The sequence below is a fragment of the Uranotaenia lowii genome, chromosome 1 (genome assembly GCF_029784155.1).
Source record: "Uranotaenia lowii strain MFRU-FL chromosome 1, ASM2978415v1, whole genome shotgun sequence".
In the NCBI taxonomy this organism is placed as follows: Eukaryota; Metazoa; Arthropoda; class Insecta; order Diptera; family Culicidae; genus Uranotaenia; species Uranotaenia lowii.
In genome coordinates, this window is record NC_073691.1 from 61,036,740 (window position 1) to 61,054,516 (window position 17,777).

The window sequence follows — 17,777 nt, forward strand, 5'->3', positions numbered from 1 at the left end:
TACATTTGTATGATTTATTTTAGGTATTCAACTTTTTTTTTCTTTTTAGATAGGAGTTTAACCCGTTAAGGTTATTCTTCCTAGGCATTCAACTATAAATATAATAGATTCAGATATACATTTCTGATTGACATCCAACATTTAACTATAAATATGATATATTCAACTGTAGTGGTTTAATTGATTCAACCGTAAATATGACAGATTCAACAACAAATGTATGATTGATTCTAGGTGTTGAACTATAAATGTAGTAAATTCAACTATATTTTTATGATTGTGTGATACTTGAATACTATAGTGTTCATCCGTGTTCATAATCAAAAATGAAAAAAATTGTAAGTATGAGACCAGAACATGTTCTTTGCAGCGATCGTAGTGCTGTTTTCAGGGCTCAGTCGGCAATTCCTGACATCGGTGGCAAAGCGCAAGTGCTCTCCGGCAATGGGGAAACAACATACTTTATTTTCTTTGCGAACATAAGCTTGCTGGTTTCAGAACAAAAACATCCTGCCAACACCTGAATTAAAATCAACCTTACAATGTAGCAGAATTTTGGGGATGACAATCCAATCTAACATATGCAACAAAAATGGACTTTTTTAAACGGTCGTATGAAAAAAAACTAAGTTATCTGTTCGGGACGAAATGAAAAACTCGCTGACTCTTGAGAGCGTGATAACAGCTTCAAGCTGTAAATTGTATTTACTTTGTAAATTTTAGGCATATTAATAAATTATAACCTTTTACTCACAATTTCAGTTTAATTCCTAGTTTTTTCGCCCAAACAAATGGCAAATATATTGGAAAAGGTATGTAGTAGCTAAAATCGGAGATTGAGGTTAGGATAAGCTTCAATTAGGAACTAACAAATGTACCTTCGTGAAATTGCTGCCTGGTTTAAATCACTTAGCTCGACTACACTGTATTTTTAAAAGATGGACTGTATAGAGCTGAATATTAATAAAGAAAATACTTTAGGCAAACTAATCTAAATGTTAATTATATAATTAAATACCACTCGTGGCCACGCCGGAAAAATGCACCAGATCGCTCGATGTTGAAGAAGACGAATGAATGGCTCAAAGGAAAACGTCACTCGATAAGCCACTGAACCGTATTTGAGAGCGCCCTGTCGAAAAGCGCTTATGCAGGGATGCCAGTTTCCAACATCCTTCCTCCCGTAACACTGGTATCTGAAGTGTTAGATCCAGGGTTTCCTCCTTGTGCGACCTCTAAGACCGCTAGCTTGGACACAGATTGACGAGTGATTCCCTTATTTGTCTGCACGACTGCCCTTCTAATGCGCCCATCCGACCCAGGAACCAGTTCCAACACCCGCCCTCGAGCCCAGCCATTTCTCCTTGCTTCATTTAGCACAACCACCAAGTCTCCCAAACGAACCGGTTTCGTCTCACCGAACCATTTTGACCGTTGCGTCATGGTCGGGAGGTATTCGCGCACCCAGCGACTCCAAAAACGATCTAGTTGTAGATTTATCTGGCTCCACGCGTTTCTCAACCCATTTGCCTCGCTGATCGGCCCAGACTCCGGTTGTTTGACACCATTGCTGCTTCCCAACAAGAAATGGTTAGAGGTTAGTGCTTCTGCTTCTTCTGACTCGATAGGTAAGTAGGTCAACGGTCGACTGTTGACGATTCCTTCAGCGTCTACCAGCAGTGTGTAGAAGGCCTCGTCGTCCAACTTTCTTCCCGGAATCATGCTCCCCTCTAACGCTGTTTTCACAGAGCGTACCAGGCGCTCCCACGAACCGCCCATGTGAGGAGTGCCTGGTGGAATAAATACCCATTTCGTATCCACGTTGGTGAACGTGGTTGCCATGTTCTCGTGGAACTGCCGGACTTGTTGTTGCAGGATATTGTCAGCGCCCCGGAAATTCGTCCCGTTGTCTGAATGGATCTCGATTGGAGCTCCTCGCCTTCCGATGAAACGACGAATGCTCATAATGCACGACTCGGTGCTCAAACTGTAAACGACCTCTATGTGCACAGCTCTGATGGTCAAGCACGTGAAGAGGGCGACCCATCTTTTCAACGCTTGTCTTCCAGACTTCACTTATATTGGTCCAAATAGATCCAGACCAGTGTAACTGAAGGGACGAGTATATGCGGCAAGTCTTGCTTCCGGTAATGGTGCCATCCGAGGAACCTGGGGTTTGGATTTATAGATTTTACACCACTGGCATTGTCGAAGGACACGCTTCACTGTTTGTCGAATACGGGGAATGTAGAATCGTTGGCGCAACTCATTGACGACGGTTTCGAAGTTGCAGTGGATGTATTTTCGATGATAAAAATCTATGACCAGGTCGGTTAGTCGATGGTATTGAGGAAGAATCACTGGATACTTGGTGCACGTTGACACACGTTTTGCAGCACCGATACGGCTGTCGACGCGAAGAACGCCGTTTTCATCCAAGTAAGGTGACATTTGGCGAAGAATGCTTTGTTTCGGTAGATCATTTCGTTGCTCTGTCGATTTCCCTCGATTGTAGGCCGCAACGTTCATTTCGGCAGGATATGAACACCATTGGGCATTCCCAAACAGTGAATTTTCGGCATCACGGAGTTCCTGTTGACCAAGATGTTCTGGAAAACTTTTTGTACGGTTTGTCTTGAGGGCGATGTACCGGTTTGCAGTGGTTCTTAGGACTCTTTCCCATTTAGAAAATCTGGTGAAATCGACAGTGGTTTGAGTTCCAGAAGGTTGATGGACGAGACAAGGTACCTTCAGTTCTTCAGTAGTAGTCGTAGACGATCTAGGTTGAGGCCAGTTTTCTTCGGACTCTTTCAGGAATTCGGGCCCGCTAAACCAAGCGGAATCTTGTTGGATCTCAAGCTCGTGGAACCACTTCGTAGCATGATCTGCAATGTTGAGCTTCGAAGGGACCCAACGCCATTCGGAGATTTCACTGTTCGAGAGTATTTCGCCTACACGACACGCAACAAACTGGGTGTAACGTCGGTGGTCCGAACGAATCCATGCGAGGACAGTGCTTGAGTCAGACCAGAAAACGGTTCGTCGAATGTTCAGTGAATGTCCGTCTACGATGAATTTCCTCAATCGAACTCCTATCACGGCTGCTTGCACCTCAAGACGAGGTATGGACCAGTGTTTTAAAGGGGCTACCTTGGTTTTAGCGGATACTAGAGAGCAGATAAATCCTTCAGGAGTGGAGACGCGAAAATACGCTATAGCGGCGTAAGCTTCTTCGCTTGCGTCAACGAAAATATGGAGTTCAAGATCTTGATAAAGTTCCCGGGATGCTTCTTGGAAGTAACAGCGAGGAATAGAAATTTCGGCAATCTTCGGGAAACATTTCGTCCACCGTAACCATTTTTCGAAGGCATTGTTGTCTATTGGCTCATCCCATTGTGTTCCTGCTCTCCAGACATCTTAGAGGAGAATCTTCCCATAGAGAATGATAGCTGCGAGGAGCCCGAGAGGATCAAAGAAGCTCATAAGGCATCGTAGCAGTTGTCGTTTTGTCGGACGGTTACCGGTGGCTAGCAGTTCGTTGATATCTGTAGGTAGAATGGTCGAGAACCCCAGGCTATCTTCTTTCGACGTCCAGTGCATACCTAAGATGCGTTCATAACCTCTTGGGTTCTCCAAGTTTAGCGATTTCGGCTGTGAGGTTTCGGCTTCTCCGAGGCTTTTGAGGACCTTAGAACTGTTAGACATCCAGCCTCTTATGTTGAATCCGCCCTTGGCATGAATCAATTTGACTTCACCCGCTATTCGTGACGCTTCTTCTTCGTTCTCAAAACTATCTGCGTAATCATCAACGCAGGTTCTTTTAACTATTCCCTCTACTGCCCTGGGATATTGTTTTTCGTTTTGCTTGGCGTTCAGAGTCATAACGTAGTGCGCAGATGCGGGAGAACAGGTGGAACCGAAGGTAGCTACGTTCATGGTATAAACTTCTGGTTGACCTTGTGGATCAGGGTTCCAGAGGAAGCGCTGAGCTTGCCTGTCCCTTTCGATGATTCTAATCTGGTGGCACATTTCCGCAATATCCGCTGAAATGGCCACGGGAAATTGCCGGAAACGACACAGGACCCAAGGTAGAAAATTGAGTTCGTCAGGGCCTTTCAATAGCATTGTGTTCAGGGAAATTTCGTCTACGGTGGCGGAAGCGTCCCATATCATGCGCACCTTCTCCGGCTTTTTGGGATTGATGACCGCTCCAAGCGGAAGAAACCAAGTGCGTCTCGGGTCGGAATCGATCAGCTCCTCTTCAGTTACACGGTGGGCATAGCCCTTTTCGATGTAGTTCTTTATTTGCAGTTCAAGATTGAGTCGCAACTAAGGCTGACTCTGAAACTCCTTAGATCGGCTGTGCGGAGACCAAAATCGCACTGCAATCAAGAGTGAAATTGTCTTCACATAAGAGTGAGTGAGAGCATTCACATTCGCTAATGAAGAGAATTCCCTTTTCCAGAAAAATCTATTGCGCATTGTGTCGAGGAGAAATCTGAGAGCTGACACAAGTCGCTATTCTCCGAACCAGAGGTGTTCTGATTTTTTAAGATTCTTCCTGGTTTTCGAGAGGCCAACCTAATTTTTCAAAAACTCTCGAATTGTCCTGTTTTTGGAAAATTGGCCAGATTTTCAAAAAATAAATTGTAGTTAAATGATGGGAATATCAATCGAATCTGTAATAAAACAGTTTAACTTCTTAAGTCGATGGTAATCTTCGGTTCAGATTATATTTAAACGGTGTTGATCTCAAGAAGTTGATCACCTTTGTTGCATAAATGAAGGCGTATTTAGCACCGTTGTTCAGCCTTCATTTATGCAAACTAAGAAAAGCTGAATTTTATTTCCACCAATCTACTAATGTCTTGAAAAATTCTGATTTTGTTTCTTCGCGGTGTCCTGATTTTCTGACGAAACCACCAGACAGGGATGCCAGTCGGTTTTGTCAAAAATCAGGACAACATAAAGAAAGAGCCAGGATTTTTCAGGACACCACGCATTCTGTTTAAATTGCATAGACAAAGGCAAAATAGTGGTACTGTAGATTAATTCATGCACTGAGGCAAGTAGAATCTTGGCTGACCTGCAGTTTATATGGAAAAACACCATTTTAATATTCTCTGAACGCTTAGGGTGTTTTGTAGCGCGTCAAGTAGGAAATACAATGGGAATATAGTTTCTTCTCTATTTTAAGCAGTGATTTCAGCAGATCCATCCGAATTTGCGTGATAATAAACTAAATAATATCTTAATCGGCGAGAAAATTTTAATAAGTTCTAAGTTCCGACAAAAAACAAGGAATTTTGTCGGTTCAAATTTCGGCATTCTTGCAATTCGGACATGATCTGATAAGTTTTTAATGGTTCCCGAAAGAAAGGAGACGGTTCCAAGCATTATCAGATGTAGAGAAGTGGTGATTTGTAGTGAATTTCAAAGCGACATGGCGCGCCAGTATGACATATCAATGCGTTGCATTGCTTTTTTATTGGAACGTAGAACGCAAAGCGCTGCTTTTCGCCTCAGCATGACATCAACCTCAGACAGCGAAACTCGAAACATCTACTAATTAAGTTCTTTCACCCTATAACAAAAATGAGGGTGTACATTAGACTGCCCCAAATGACCCGACTTTTGAAAAAGTTATACGCTGCAGGCTAAAATTGATCCTGGGTCTAGTACAAGATCTCATGCCAAATTTGGGCCAGATCGGACCACGGGAAGGGGTCGCTCAACGAGCCTGAAGTTTGTACGGCATTTTGAGACATTTTTTTCGGGAGGAACTTGAAAATCCAGTTTTTCATCAATAACTTTCGTTCCCTTCGGATGATTTCTTTTGAATACGGGTTTTCTTAAAGCGTAAACTATGTCAAATATTTCTTCCCAAGGTAGAATTTCGATAAAAGTTAAGTTGAAAATGATATCGGGCTTCAAAAATGGGTTAACTTTTTTTAAGGATGGTATTCAGCACTGTTAATGAGTCGGAGCTGTCGAACATATTGACGTCGCAAAAAATTTCACTTTTTTAAAAACAACCAGAACTTGGGCATGATAAAATATTGAAAATATCAATTCGCTCCTCAGAAGAAACGTTTTTTTTTATGTAGAATACGATAGCATTTTTACTTTTTTTCGATTAAAAAAAATTACAAAAATAGAAAAACAAAAAGGTTAATTCAAAATACTCCACTCTACCCTATGTAAATATCTCCTTTTTTCGTTAAACATGTCTGTCTGAGCAGCCATTAACTTTGCCCGAATAAAAAACAATAGAATGTGATCAGATATTTTCCTAATCAATTTAAAAAAATAAAGCCTAAAGAAACGCTTCCGAACTGTACTCCTAAAAAAATGCGAAACATGTTTGTACATTTTCACGGAAGTACGATGAAAAGCGAAGTGATCAAACAGTTTGCTTTAAAATGAGCAATAATTCAAAAAAAGAAAACTACAAACAAGCAAAAATAGGTTTTCTGGCTTGACATCCACGTTTGTTCAAGTGATACATCAATTTCGATGACATCAAAAGTCACACTGTTTTCCGGTAGAGTGGTAAATGTCGGATGTTTGTAACATTTCTATTGGCGAGCTGTAATCCTCTATACTGGCGATTATATGATTTTTTTTTGATTTTTTTTGCATATTTTGAGTACTAAGAAAAAGCCCCTGTTGTTATGCAATTTTTCTTTTAAATTGTCAAGCTTTTTTCCGCCCTTATTTCTTTCCGAACAATCAAGTGAATATCATCCAAACTCAAATATTAGAAAAACATCAAAAATTGCAATCGAGCGCAACATCAATGGTTAAAATCGGTCATTATTTGACGAAACGGCATGTATTTCACATTGAGTGTTCTGGTCGGACATTTAGTCGCCTCATTAAAACAGTGATGAATATCACCCTTAAAAAAGTTAGCCAATTTTTGAAGCTAAATAACTTTTTAATCTTAACTTTAATTGAAATGAAACCTTCGGATGAAATATTTGTCATAATTTAGAATTTAAGAAAACCCGTTTTTGAAAGAAATCGGTCGAAGGAGACAAAAGTTATTGACGAAAAACTGGTTTTTTATGTTCCTCTTGAACAAAATGTCTCAAAATCCCATACAAACTGTGAGCGACCCCTTACCGTGGTCCGATCTGGCCCAAATTTGGCATGAGATCTTGTACTTGGCCCAGGATCAATTTGAGCCTGCAGCGTATGACATTTCACAGGTTTTAAATTTCCCATACAAATTTGAGGCAGTCTAGTGCAATGAGGTACACTTTTACTAAGGTGGCGCAAAGGAACGCACACTATTGCACGTCGGAGAAAAAAGAAAAATAAACATAAACAAGCCATGCGTCGCGACGCGTCGTTGTCAGGGAACTTCATTTATCCTAGGCAAAATGCGTCGCGAAAATGGTCGGTATTGACGTCACTTCTGTCATGGTAACTATGTTTACGAAGAATAAACTTTACTTCTACTTTTGCAACGTTTCTTTCTTTTCACCTCTCTTTCCACCACATTGAGTCTAGTGTACATGCAATTTTCAGTCATTTGATGCATTTTGAAGTTACGCGAAAGCCGCCATCTTTGATTTCAAAATAACGTCAAAAATTCCGGAACTAAGGCGGTTTTTCGGAATAAAACCGGATTTTTTTTGTTGCGCGGTACGCATCCGCTCACATGTTTTAGGGTACGAACACAGTGAGCGCGAAGCGAACTGCGAAGCGAAATATTCATTCACCGGATGAATTTCGCAAGTTCATTTTTGAAGGCCGGCCACAGTGTACGCGAATTGCGAAGCGGTTCAACACTGAAAAAAAACCTTCTGTTTTGCAAAAATTAATCACTTGTGAAAAAATCTTTGCAAATTAATTTGCAGAATCAAAACTGTGAGCGAGGGATACGTACCGCGCCAAAAAAAAAAATCCGCGTTAATTCCGAAAAACCACGTTAACTCGGAAAAACCTTGCGCGTTCTAGGACCGCGGGGATTATGAAAAGGAATCTCAAGGTCATGAATTGCCTGGACTTTATGAGTACGTCGGAGAATAGATTTTTGACACCCAAATCCTGTATGACGGCTTCAGCCTAACACCAACATGCTTTACATGACTGAAAATCGCATAAAACAAGCATAATGTGGATATTAGGTGAGAAGAATTAATTAGAAAAAGTCGAAATTTGCAGTCTGACGCTATGAAACGCCATTTCAAAATCCAATACGGCAGCTTTCGCTCAACTTTTAAATATTTTAAATGACTTAAAATCGCAAGAAAAAAAATCTACCAAAACTATGACAAAAATATAACAAAATAATGAAAAAAAAAATTACAATATAATAACAACAAATATTACGAAACGCTGACAAAACTTTGATAGAAATATGACAAAGGTGACACAAATATTACAATATGATAAAAATATACCAAATCTATGATAAATTTGACATCAAAATGGCAAAGCCTTGACCAAATTTTCAAAAAATCTGACAAAAATTAATAAAGTTGACTAAATAATAACAAAAAATTAACAATAATTCCAAAATTCGAAATAAGAACTTTAACAAATACTTGACAACATTATGGAAAATATGAAAATTGAAATAACAATATGAAAAATATTATAACTAATCAAAATTTACAAATATGACAAAATTTTGCAATAAAATTACATAAATCTGGCGATACTATGAAAAAAATCTTACAAATGTAATAAACATATATGTAACAAAGCTATGAAAAAATATGATAAAAATTTAACAAAACAACGATAAGAAAACAAAATTATGACAAACAGTTGACAAAGGTTGTTATAGTACTGTAAGATTTTTGTCATTTTATTTTAATTTTTGTAATAATTTTGTCATGTTTTCATTTGTCGTATTTTTGTCATAGTTCTGTCAGATTTTTTGTTCATTTGATTGTGAGTTTTGTCTTTTTTCGTTCGATTTTAATCGATTTAACATCTTCTCTTCATACTGAAAGCACTGACCATACTGACAGGACACTCGATTTCGTTTTCTGGATAAGTTTTCCAGAAAAAAAAACAAAAAAAAAATCATTTTTCCAACAGTACGCAATGTCGATTCCAGAGTGCGCATGGATCGATTTGAAGAAATGCTACCCCAGTTAGGAAATGCCACCCAACTTTAAAAATAAAACACGCAATTTCTACGATAAAATCGGGCTGAACAGGACCATTTTTCCTACAGGGCATTTTTTGTCAAATTTTTCAGGTTCGCCACCTGCCGTCGGTATTGCGAACCTGCAAAATCTGACAACAAAAAATTAGACAGAAAATGGTTGAATTTTTGTTCTAAGAGTCAAGTCAGTGTGGTCAGTGCTGAAAGTCTTACCCAGTACAACTGCATTCGATGATTACTCTTGTATTTGAACTCACGGACATTTGCTTAGGATGGTTTTTTAACATATTCAACATTATGTCATTTTTTTTTAATTTTGTGTTTATTTTTTGTCAGATTTTTGAGATTTTATTGTAAATTTGTTGTTATTATTTTGTCATTTTTGTAAATTTGTTGACAAATATTGGTCCTTATATTAGTTCTGTCAGGTCATATTGTCAAATTTTGATTATAATTTTGCCATACATTATTTTTCTCATTTGTCATAGTTTTGCTGCTTTTCTGTGAATTTTTCCTCATATTTTGTCTATTTTTTTTAAATTTGTCATATTTTTGGCATAATTATTTTACCACATTTGTCGTGTTTTATTCAAAGTTTTGTCATTTGTCTTTATTTTTTTTGTCATATTTTTTAATTTTAGTAATAGTTATTCATATTTTCCCACAGTTTTGTTATATTTTTGTCAATATTACTTTAGTTTTATAACACTTGTCATATTTTTGTTTATTCATTTCATGCTTTTTTAAATTTTGTTAAATTTTTGTCAGTAATTTTTCATCAAATTTTTTATCCCTTTCACTCATTTCTTATATTGTGGATGGACCATACGATTTTCAGTTCTTTATTGCATTTTGAATTAAGCGGGAACCGCCATCTTTTATTTCAAAATGGCGTCGGACAGCCAAATTCGACTTCTACTTATTGAGTACTTTAATTCAATACCCATATTGTGGGAGTTTCGTGTGCTTTTCAGTCACTTCCAGCATTTTAAAGTTGAGTGGAAGGGGCCATATTGGATTTCAAAATGGCGTCGGATAACAAATTCCAACTTCTATCCGTTCAGCCTCTTCACCCTATACACATATTGTGGGGCTTTCATGCCACCGGTCGTTTACTGCCAGTTATAATTTGTTTCAATTGAAAAAGAATGAAACCGCGTTTTTTTTTCGAAAAGCCGCGCTTAAAAACCGCGCATTTTTCATTACCAACACAGAAACGGCAATGATAATTAAATAAATAAACTTTTGAAAAAGATTTTTTTGATAAATCATTTTACGATAAAAAATATCCGAGAAAATATTTTCAGTGTATGTCCGGATGAACAGGATGAAGGTTGGCCATGCACGCGTTTTTTTTCGGGTCGCGTTTAATCGGCATTTTTCCGAGGATTTATAAGTGTGTTTTCGCGTTGAATCAAACTGTGTTGTGTAGTTCGTAGTGCTTTGCTGAATGAGTGTTCAATTTCACTTGAAAAATCTTGCCGGTGCTTTAAATTATGATGAAAAAAAAAATTTATTACATTTGTTCCACGTAAAAATAACACCAGTTGCCGACGCGAGTGTTGTTGTTTCTCTCTATCTTTTACATTACATACGCCGGAAAACGAAAACTATCCGTGTTATTCCGTCTTGCTCATACGAAAGACCTATCCCATGTCTGAAAAAGTTTTCACGAGTGTGTGAAGGATGGATTGAAAATACGTCCCGTCAAACAAAGAATTCAACCCGAAGATAAGTACCTCACCCTATTTCTTCTTTTTATCTTCTATTTATTTTCTTTATTTTGCGACAAGTTAAAAATATATTTCATGTTTTAATTTTTGTGGAAAAGTCAACTGGTTCACATTTTTTAAAATATAGATGATGTTTCACGTCAACATCAAGTGCATCTCGTCCGTCTATACCATTTCTTCCATCCTTGCTTATACTTTCATTCTTCTACATAGAGCACAGCAGTTCTCAAACCCAAAATGATTATTCAAAAAAAAATCTATTTTTATTCAAAGTATATTATTTTTATATTCCAAATTTCGCTTTTGTTTAGTTTTGTATTGATTATTACTTTAAATTTAATCTTCAATAGCGAAAAACCTTGAAAGTTCATTTTTTTTTTAAATTGAACATATTAAGCTAGCTCGATGCAACATACTGAAAATTAATAGTAAATGGTAATGCAAAATTGTTTTTAAAATATTAGCTTTTTACCGTTGATCAAAAAAAAAAATATAAATTGGTACCGCAACATAACCACAACAATTTTATTGATACTTCTCAACACAATGTTTGGGCAACCCTGACGCACCTACTAGTGCCGGTCTTCAATGAGCGCAATGTAATGCAATAATTCATCCTGGAAGAAAGAGATAGAAAATTCCCTTTCGCATATTAAATACTGCAGCATGACATTAGACTGGAAGGCGCGAAATGTTTCAGCATATGAAATCTTTCGATATGTTTATTCCACACAATCTTGTGTACAAGTCAACATACAAGAAAAGTCTTCATTTAAAATGACAGTTATTGCAAACACACCCATACCTTCAGAGTTTATAACGGTAATATAAACAGCAAATTATTAAATTCATTATTGAAGTAACAGGGTTGAGTAAATGATTATTATAAGATTAACTGGCAACTAAACGATGTAGGATTTTATATCAATTATCAATTTTATTTAATCGAACCAATCATCATTAATCAGTTTTTTTGCATTTTATTGAACTCATATTACAAGTTCGATTACAAACATTGATTTAAAGTACTGCATCGCTTTTTTCATTGAACTTAAGACAAGAGTATGTAAAAACTTGATAGCACTAGATTAAAGTTTTGTTTTTGTTTTTAAACTTAACTAAATAACTATTTTTCCAGGTCATTGCTGATGGGTAGCAAATAAACAGTTAAATTTGTAGTACATAATTGGATAAATCCACGTCGGATAGCAATTAAAAGAACTTCAATAAGTTTTAATTTCTTACAGCTCATCGTTTATGGAATTGAGGGCATTATCACACCATTTTTTCATGATACATATTATATTTTTCAGGCTTTTAATCTTTCCTTTTTATTTTTTTTTATTTTATTTAATCAACATCCGTCAACATACAATTTTTTTTTCCTCCAATTTTCAAGGATATAAGAGAGCAACATGAAAATTCAGAGGATCTATTAATAGTCAACGCTTTGAATGTCTTTCACATTAAACATTTTATTTCAGCTGTATGTCGTCTCTCATATTATCCCATGTTATCTTCATAATAGGTACTCTAGTTTTGAACATAATTTTAAGAACTCTTTTGACATTTTATAATCTAACATTTTGACTAGTTGTTCCTCATTATTTTGTAATTATGCTTCCAGTTCCCTCTTCTTAAATGTATTCCTAATTATACTCATTAAATTTATGTTAATATTTAACCTTGGTTTTTAACCGTTGTTTAGTAGTATTGACGGTAGTATTATGTAGTTATTTTAATTGAGGTCCTCAGGACCGGAGAGATGCAAATGCCGAAACCATTAATTTTAAATTTAATATATCAATCGATTCTTAATACCTAAAGATCTTAATATTTTTTTAAACATCTTAATTTTTTTATAACGGCTTTTTGATTGAATCAATATTGATAGAATTTTGAAAAATGAATGGGAAAAATAGAGCACCTCGACAAACTTGAAGAACGTGTTCTCGGAACTATCATTAGGGCACTGACACCTTTTGATCCTGAGCGCCTCAATTATTATGTATACAATTAATTAATCAATATTCTCAAAAAATGTTGTACGTATATTAACGATATTCCCATTCCAGCTCCGCTATGTAGCATATTCATTTTTGTTTTAAAAAATTGTCTTTCTATTTTTTTTTATTCAACACATACGATATAATAAATCTCATATATGAATTAAATCATAAACTAAATACACGTCCATCTTTTATTGGATATATTAGGGTACTAATTTTATATAATTGAGCAATTATATGTGGTTACTACTCGAATATGTCAACAATAAAAGTTGGAAAGTCTAATCATAATTACATGACCCATTTGGTCATGCGGCTATGATCAGGCGGGGCTTATTGACAAGGAAAGTAACCTCGGAATGTGCAGCTAGGTCTCTGTCATTCTGAAATGGGTTTCTTAAATTTCAATAGAGCTAACACCACCAGCACCCGCAATTGAACTATTTTAATCAGAATGATTAAAATTCACTCTTTTGCATAACATACCTGCCAGCTCAGGGGGTCGTTGGAAGGAACACACACACACATGTCCGGATGAACAGGATGAATTCGCGCGATCCAGCCGGGTCTTCGCACGAAAATTCGCTTGCACTGTGGCCGGTCGATGTTTTTTTCAACGTGTTTCAATGAGAAGCGGTTTTTCGCGCGAATTGGAAATTCGCTTCGCACTTCGCACCGCGCTCACTGTGAATTCGACCTTACTCTGCAAGCTAATTTGCAAAAATGTTTTCACGTGTCATTAATTCAGCAAAACACCGAAGATTTTTTCTGTATTGAACCGCTTCGCAATTCGCGTGCACTGTGGCCGGCCTTCTAAAACGTGCTTGCAAAATTCATCCGTTGAATGAACATTTCGCTTCACAGTTCACTTCGCGCTCACTGTGTTTGTTTGGGCTTGGGCCTGCAAAAAAGAATAAAGCCTGCTCTTGACTCTCACACACATTTCCATAAGAATGACAGCTAATCGGAGTGAAATTGGAGTGAAAACTATTGCTTTCTTTGTTTAACACCTGAGAAATTTTATACCGGGGTTGCGAGCGCGCCCATCGCCAATTAGTTGCAGAAAAACTTTCATGTAACTTACGCGGAAAATAATAAAAAGGTAAAATTTACCGAGATAGCAAGGTGAACGCTCGTGAAGCCAAAAAGGTAACTCCTACCTCATCGAGGTGAAACTCACCTCACAGCGAGGTAAATTTATCTGAATCGAGGTTGGAAAAAAGGTACAATTCTCCGGGAAAAAAAGATAAATCCAAAAAAGATAAATCTTAAGGGTGTCCACGATGAAATTACCACACTATGAAATTGCTCTAACTTTTCAAACGTTGGGTAGAATACAAAGAAAATTTGGGTGGATTTAGTTCATAGTGCATTGTTTACATCCTGCAAGTTGTCCTGTGATCAAAATTCGCGGAAATGGAATCGAAAGAACAGCTTGGGCGTGATGAAATCTTGCGCATTTATCATGAGAACGAGGATCTCTCGCATCTTTCCATCGCTAAAACGTTGGGAATCGCAAATTCCACCGTGTCGCGAGTGATTAAGTGATTCGAAGAACGATTGACCAAAGAAGTGGTTGACATTAGAATGAATAAACCCATTTGGCTTAATATTCCGGAAAAAAGAAGTGGTAGACAAGGTATGAATAAACCCAAGAGGCTTAAAATCCCAAATTAAACAATCAAACAACGAAGTGGTAGATTGCTGGCGAAAAAAAGTCAATACCCGAAAACAAATCTATTCCAACACTGAAACTTGCGTTTTCAACAGGTTAAATGGGCCCAGTACTGTCTGGAAGGAGCCAATGGTAAAGCAGGTACTCTCAAGTTTCAGCCTTGAGATAGCAAGTGCGCCATCTGCTAGCTCAGAGGAGGCAGCCAGTGCAGATACCGCTAGCCGGAACATACGAAAAGGACCATCAGAGCCAAGGATCGCCAGCGAAGAGGCAACGGGATGCTTCAGGTCAGCCAGAAGGTGCCTCTGGATTTTGAGGCTAGGAAGGCGGGTTCCCAAAGGATTTCTGCCGGAGATCGAGATCGGGAGGAAAGCTTCAAGAGGACTTCTAGCCATTTTGAACGAAATTTTTGGAGTTTTGAAAAGCTGTTAATATGGAGAAGATCAATTCTTCAAAGTACGCAATCCTCCTTTTATTTATTTCAACTAGGCCTACTCAAGTTTTATTACAGTCGCTAGGTAGTTTTATCTGTTAGTTTTGAAAATTTCCAAATCATACTATTTTTCACCTGGGTTATTACATTAATTGATATAAATCCTATAAATATCCTGGAAAATATGTTAAGTTTCGTCAGGTGAGTTTGGCCAATCTCTAGGGTATTTCCGGTATTTCTGAACTGGCTGTTAGACGATGAAAAGGGATCATTCTAATATAACGTAACGCGTTTAGGGGGAGGGGGGAGGGTAAAACAGCTTGTTACGGTTTGTGGATTTTGGATAGAAAATAGGATAAGAATGTGTTACGTATAGTGGAGGGGGGGTTGAAAATGATCAAAAATTGTGTTATTTAATATTTGAACGGCCCCTATAACCCAAATTTTGTCCACCTGCCACAAAGATGTTGCCAGAAGTGTTTCCAATTGTTCAAAATAGATAAAAAAAAAAATAAAACCAACAAACTCACCATCACTCCGTTTGATGTTGACTATGCTTCCTTTCTCGAACAGATCCATGTTTGCTGTTTGTTGCTAAGCTATTGCTTGCTGTTGCAGAACTCTTCGAACTCTTCAGGGTTCGGATGTTACCGGTTTAGCAGCAGGGTGCTGTTGCGAATCTCGAATCGCTCCGTTTTTCTTGTAGCGCCTTTTTCACTAACACAAAAACTGTTACGTTACAAATAGAGTCACACTTTTGAACAACTATTAGCAGCTTCTTCAATTTGGGAAACTTGTGCCTTCCAGATTACCGGAGCTGACACTGTTGAAGAAATGGAAAGAACTGGATTCAATTTCTTTTATCAGATTTCTGTGGGAGCAAAACCATTCCACTGGCAGCACTTCGCACTATTTCTGTGCTCTTGGATTACGGTGGCCCTCTCTTATGATTTTAATTCTTTCTTAAATCTTTTTGTTTTCCCCTCTTAGCTTTTGCGAAACACATTGCCTATTGCTTCTGGATTGTTGGATGATTGTGAGCCTTTTTTTACACAATTTTAAAAAAATTCGTTAAAGAAAGATCATTCCAATTTTTGATTTTCTCCCCACGTAGATACGTCACTATTTCTCTCCTAATAGGGGCACAAGGAGAATACTGGCCAAAGCATTTTACATTGCACTTAAAATGCAATGGCTGGAACTGCTTCTATTTTCTTCGTTTCGCACAAGACAAGAGAGACACACACTCGATGGCTCGGAAATTTTAATAGGGGAACCCGTCGTCGTAGTACAAAAATGAAAGGTAGAGAATTGACGGAAGAAAAAAAACATGGGAAAATCACACACACTAGAAATCTTTTCTTCTACTGAGGTATCGGAACAGACGGAACTCCATCTGGAGTTTGGCGTATCCTTTTGGGAATGTCCGGCTGGCCGAAAACTTATCCAGAAAAATAAAAACGAATCATACGCTAGGAAAATTAGTGGCTTGCATTCGAGGCACCATTTGGCAGCACAGGAATATTCTGAACTTGAATAGATTTGGATAATTTATATGAGAAAACTAGTTAAGATAAAAAAAATCGCCATAAAAATAATGTAAATTCAAAACTATTATGATGCTATCGGGTTGCTTCGATTCGCTATCATGACTCGGAACATGATTTCGGCCAATTAATCGATCTTCAGCAAAAGGAAAGTTAGACCACGGACAACTAGATTCCGATAGAAGGAAAATCGTCTACTCTTTCTTTTTTCTTTGCCTCCACACGACACAAAACTACACCACTTTTGTTTCTCCGTTCAGCTGCTTGCTGGTGGCAACATAATGGCCTTCTTTTTTCGGATCGCATGGAACACTTTCCAGCAGCAGCATACGGTTTTCTTTCTCCCCCCGGGTGAGGAGGGGTTTTTTGTTGCTGGTTCCGAAAATCTTCCAGCCAGCAACCTACTTCCGGTACCAGGAGGGATGATGGTCCACTTACCTTTCCGAATCGAACGATGAAAAAATAAAATAGAAAAAACTCACGACAAACCCGACATCGAAGCAACAAAAGGAAATCCAACACGGGGCCGCGGTGCGTGTTTCCGTTCCGGATTTTCGGGCCACTCGGGGGGCGATGAAAGAATACTAAACTATCGAGAAAATCAGTCAACGAACAACCGGAATGGGGGAACTCGCGAGTCAAGTCTCCCGTTTGCAAAGCCACAGTTGGATGATCCAGCACCAGATGTACGAAACACGAAAAAACAGCGAGGCGTTCCGACGATATTCGAGTTAAAATATTACACGATCTTTGAATACAGACTGGAGCAGCGAAAAATCGGCAGCCACAGTCGTCGCCAACAAGAAGAGACACCAATCTTTTTTCTTCTGAACAGAAAGCAAACCGAACCAGCAAGCACACAGATGCACGGAAATTCAAAAAGAGGTTGCGTTTACGGCCGCCGGACGGGCCGATTGCACAACTACATGCGCAACAGAATTTGACAGATTGTTCCGTTTGCCGCCCGGTTGTTGTCGATCAAACTTTTGAATTTCGTCGACAAAAATCGATACAAAACCATAAGTTGTTTATACACTGAGAAAAAATTTCCATCAAATCGGAGAGATTTTTTTAAATGATACTAAATGATTTTAAGTATATTTGGAGTAAATTCGAAATAATATGACTTTTTCATATATTTAAAATTCGCTACATTCTCAAGCAGTGAATACGATTTTTATTTCAATAGAAAATGCCGAAAGAATAGGAAAAATTTCATTGATTTTAGTAAAAATAAAACATTCAGGAGA

General features: G+C 37.8%; 2 protein-coding genes across 5 annotated transcripts in view; one reads left to right on the forward strand and one right to left on the reverse strand.

Annotated features, from left to right (window-relative positions):
- The window catches only part of LOC129749659 (kinesin-like protein Klp10A), a 148,684-nt gene extending 131,284 nt beyond the window's left edge, over nt 1-17,400 (reverse strand). Inside the window, exons 1-2 of one of the 4 annotated variants that reach the window (XM_055744707.1) lie at nt 17,010-17,400; nt 15,511-15,803 (exon numbers count right to left, since the gene is read on the reverse strand). In XM_055744707.1, coding sequence (XP_055600682.1) covers nt 15,511-15,559 — 49 coding nt within the window. In that variant the 5' untranslated portion in view covers nt 15,560-15,803; nt 17,010-17,400. Of the gene's footprint in view, nt 1-15,510; nt 15,825-16,451; nt 16,597-16,965 lie in introns of those variants that run through there. The other 3 variants (XM_055744700.1, XM_055744715.1, XM_055744721.1) reach the window with 3 other exon arrangements.
- The window catches only part of LOC129749690 (dopamine receptor 2-like), a 660,001-nt gene that overhangs the window by 600,412 nt on the left and 41,812 nt on the right, over nt 1-17,777 (forward strand). The gene's annotated exons all lie outside the window — the stretch shown is intronic.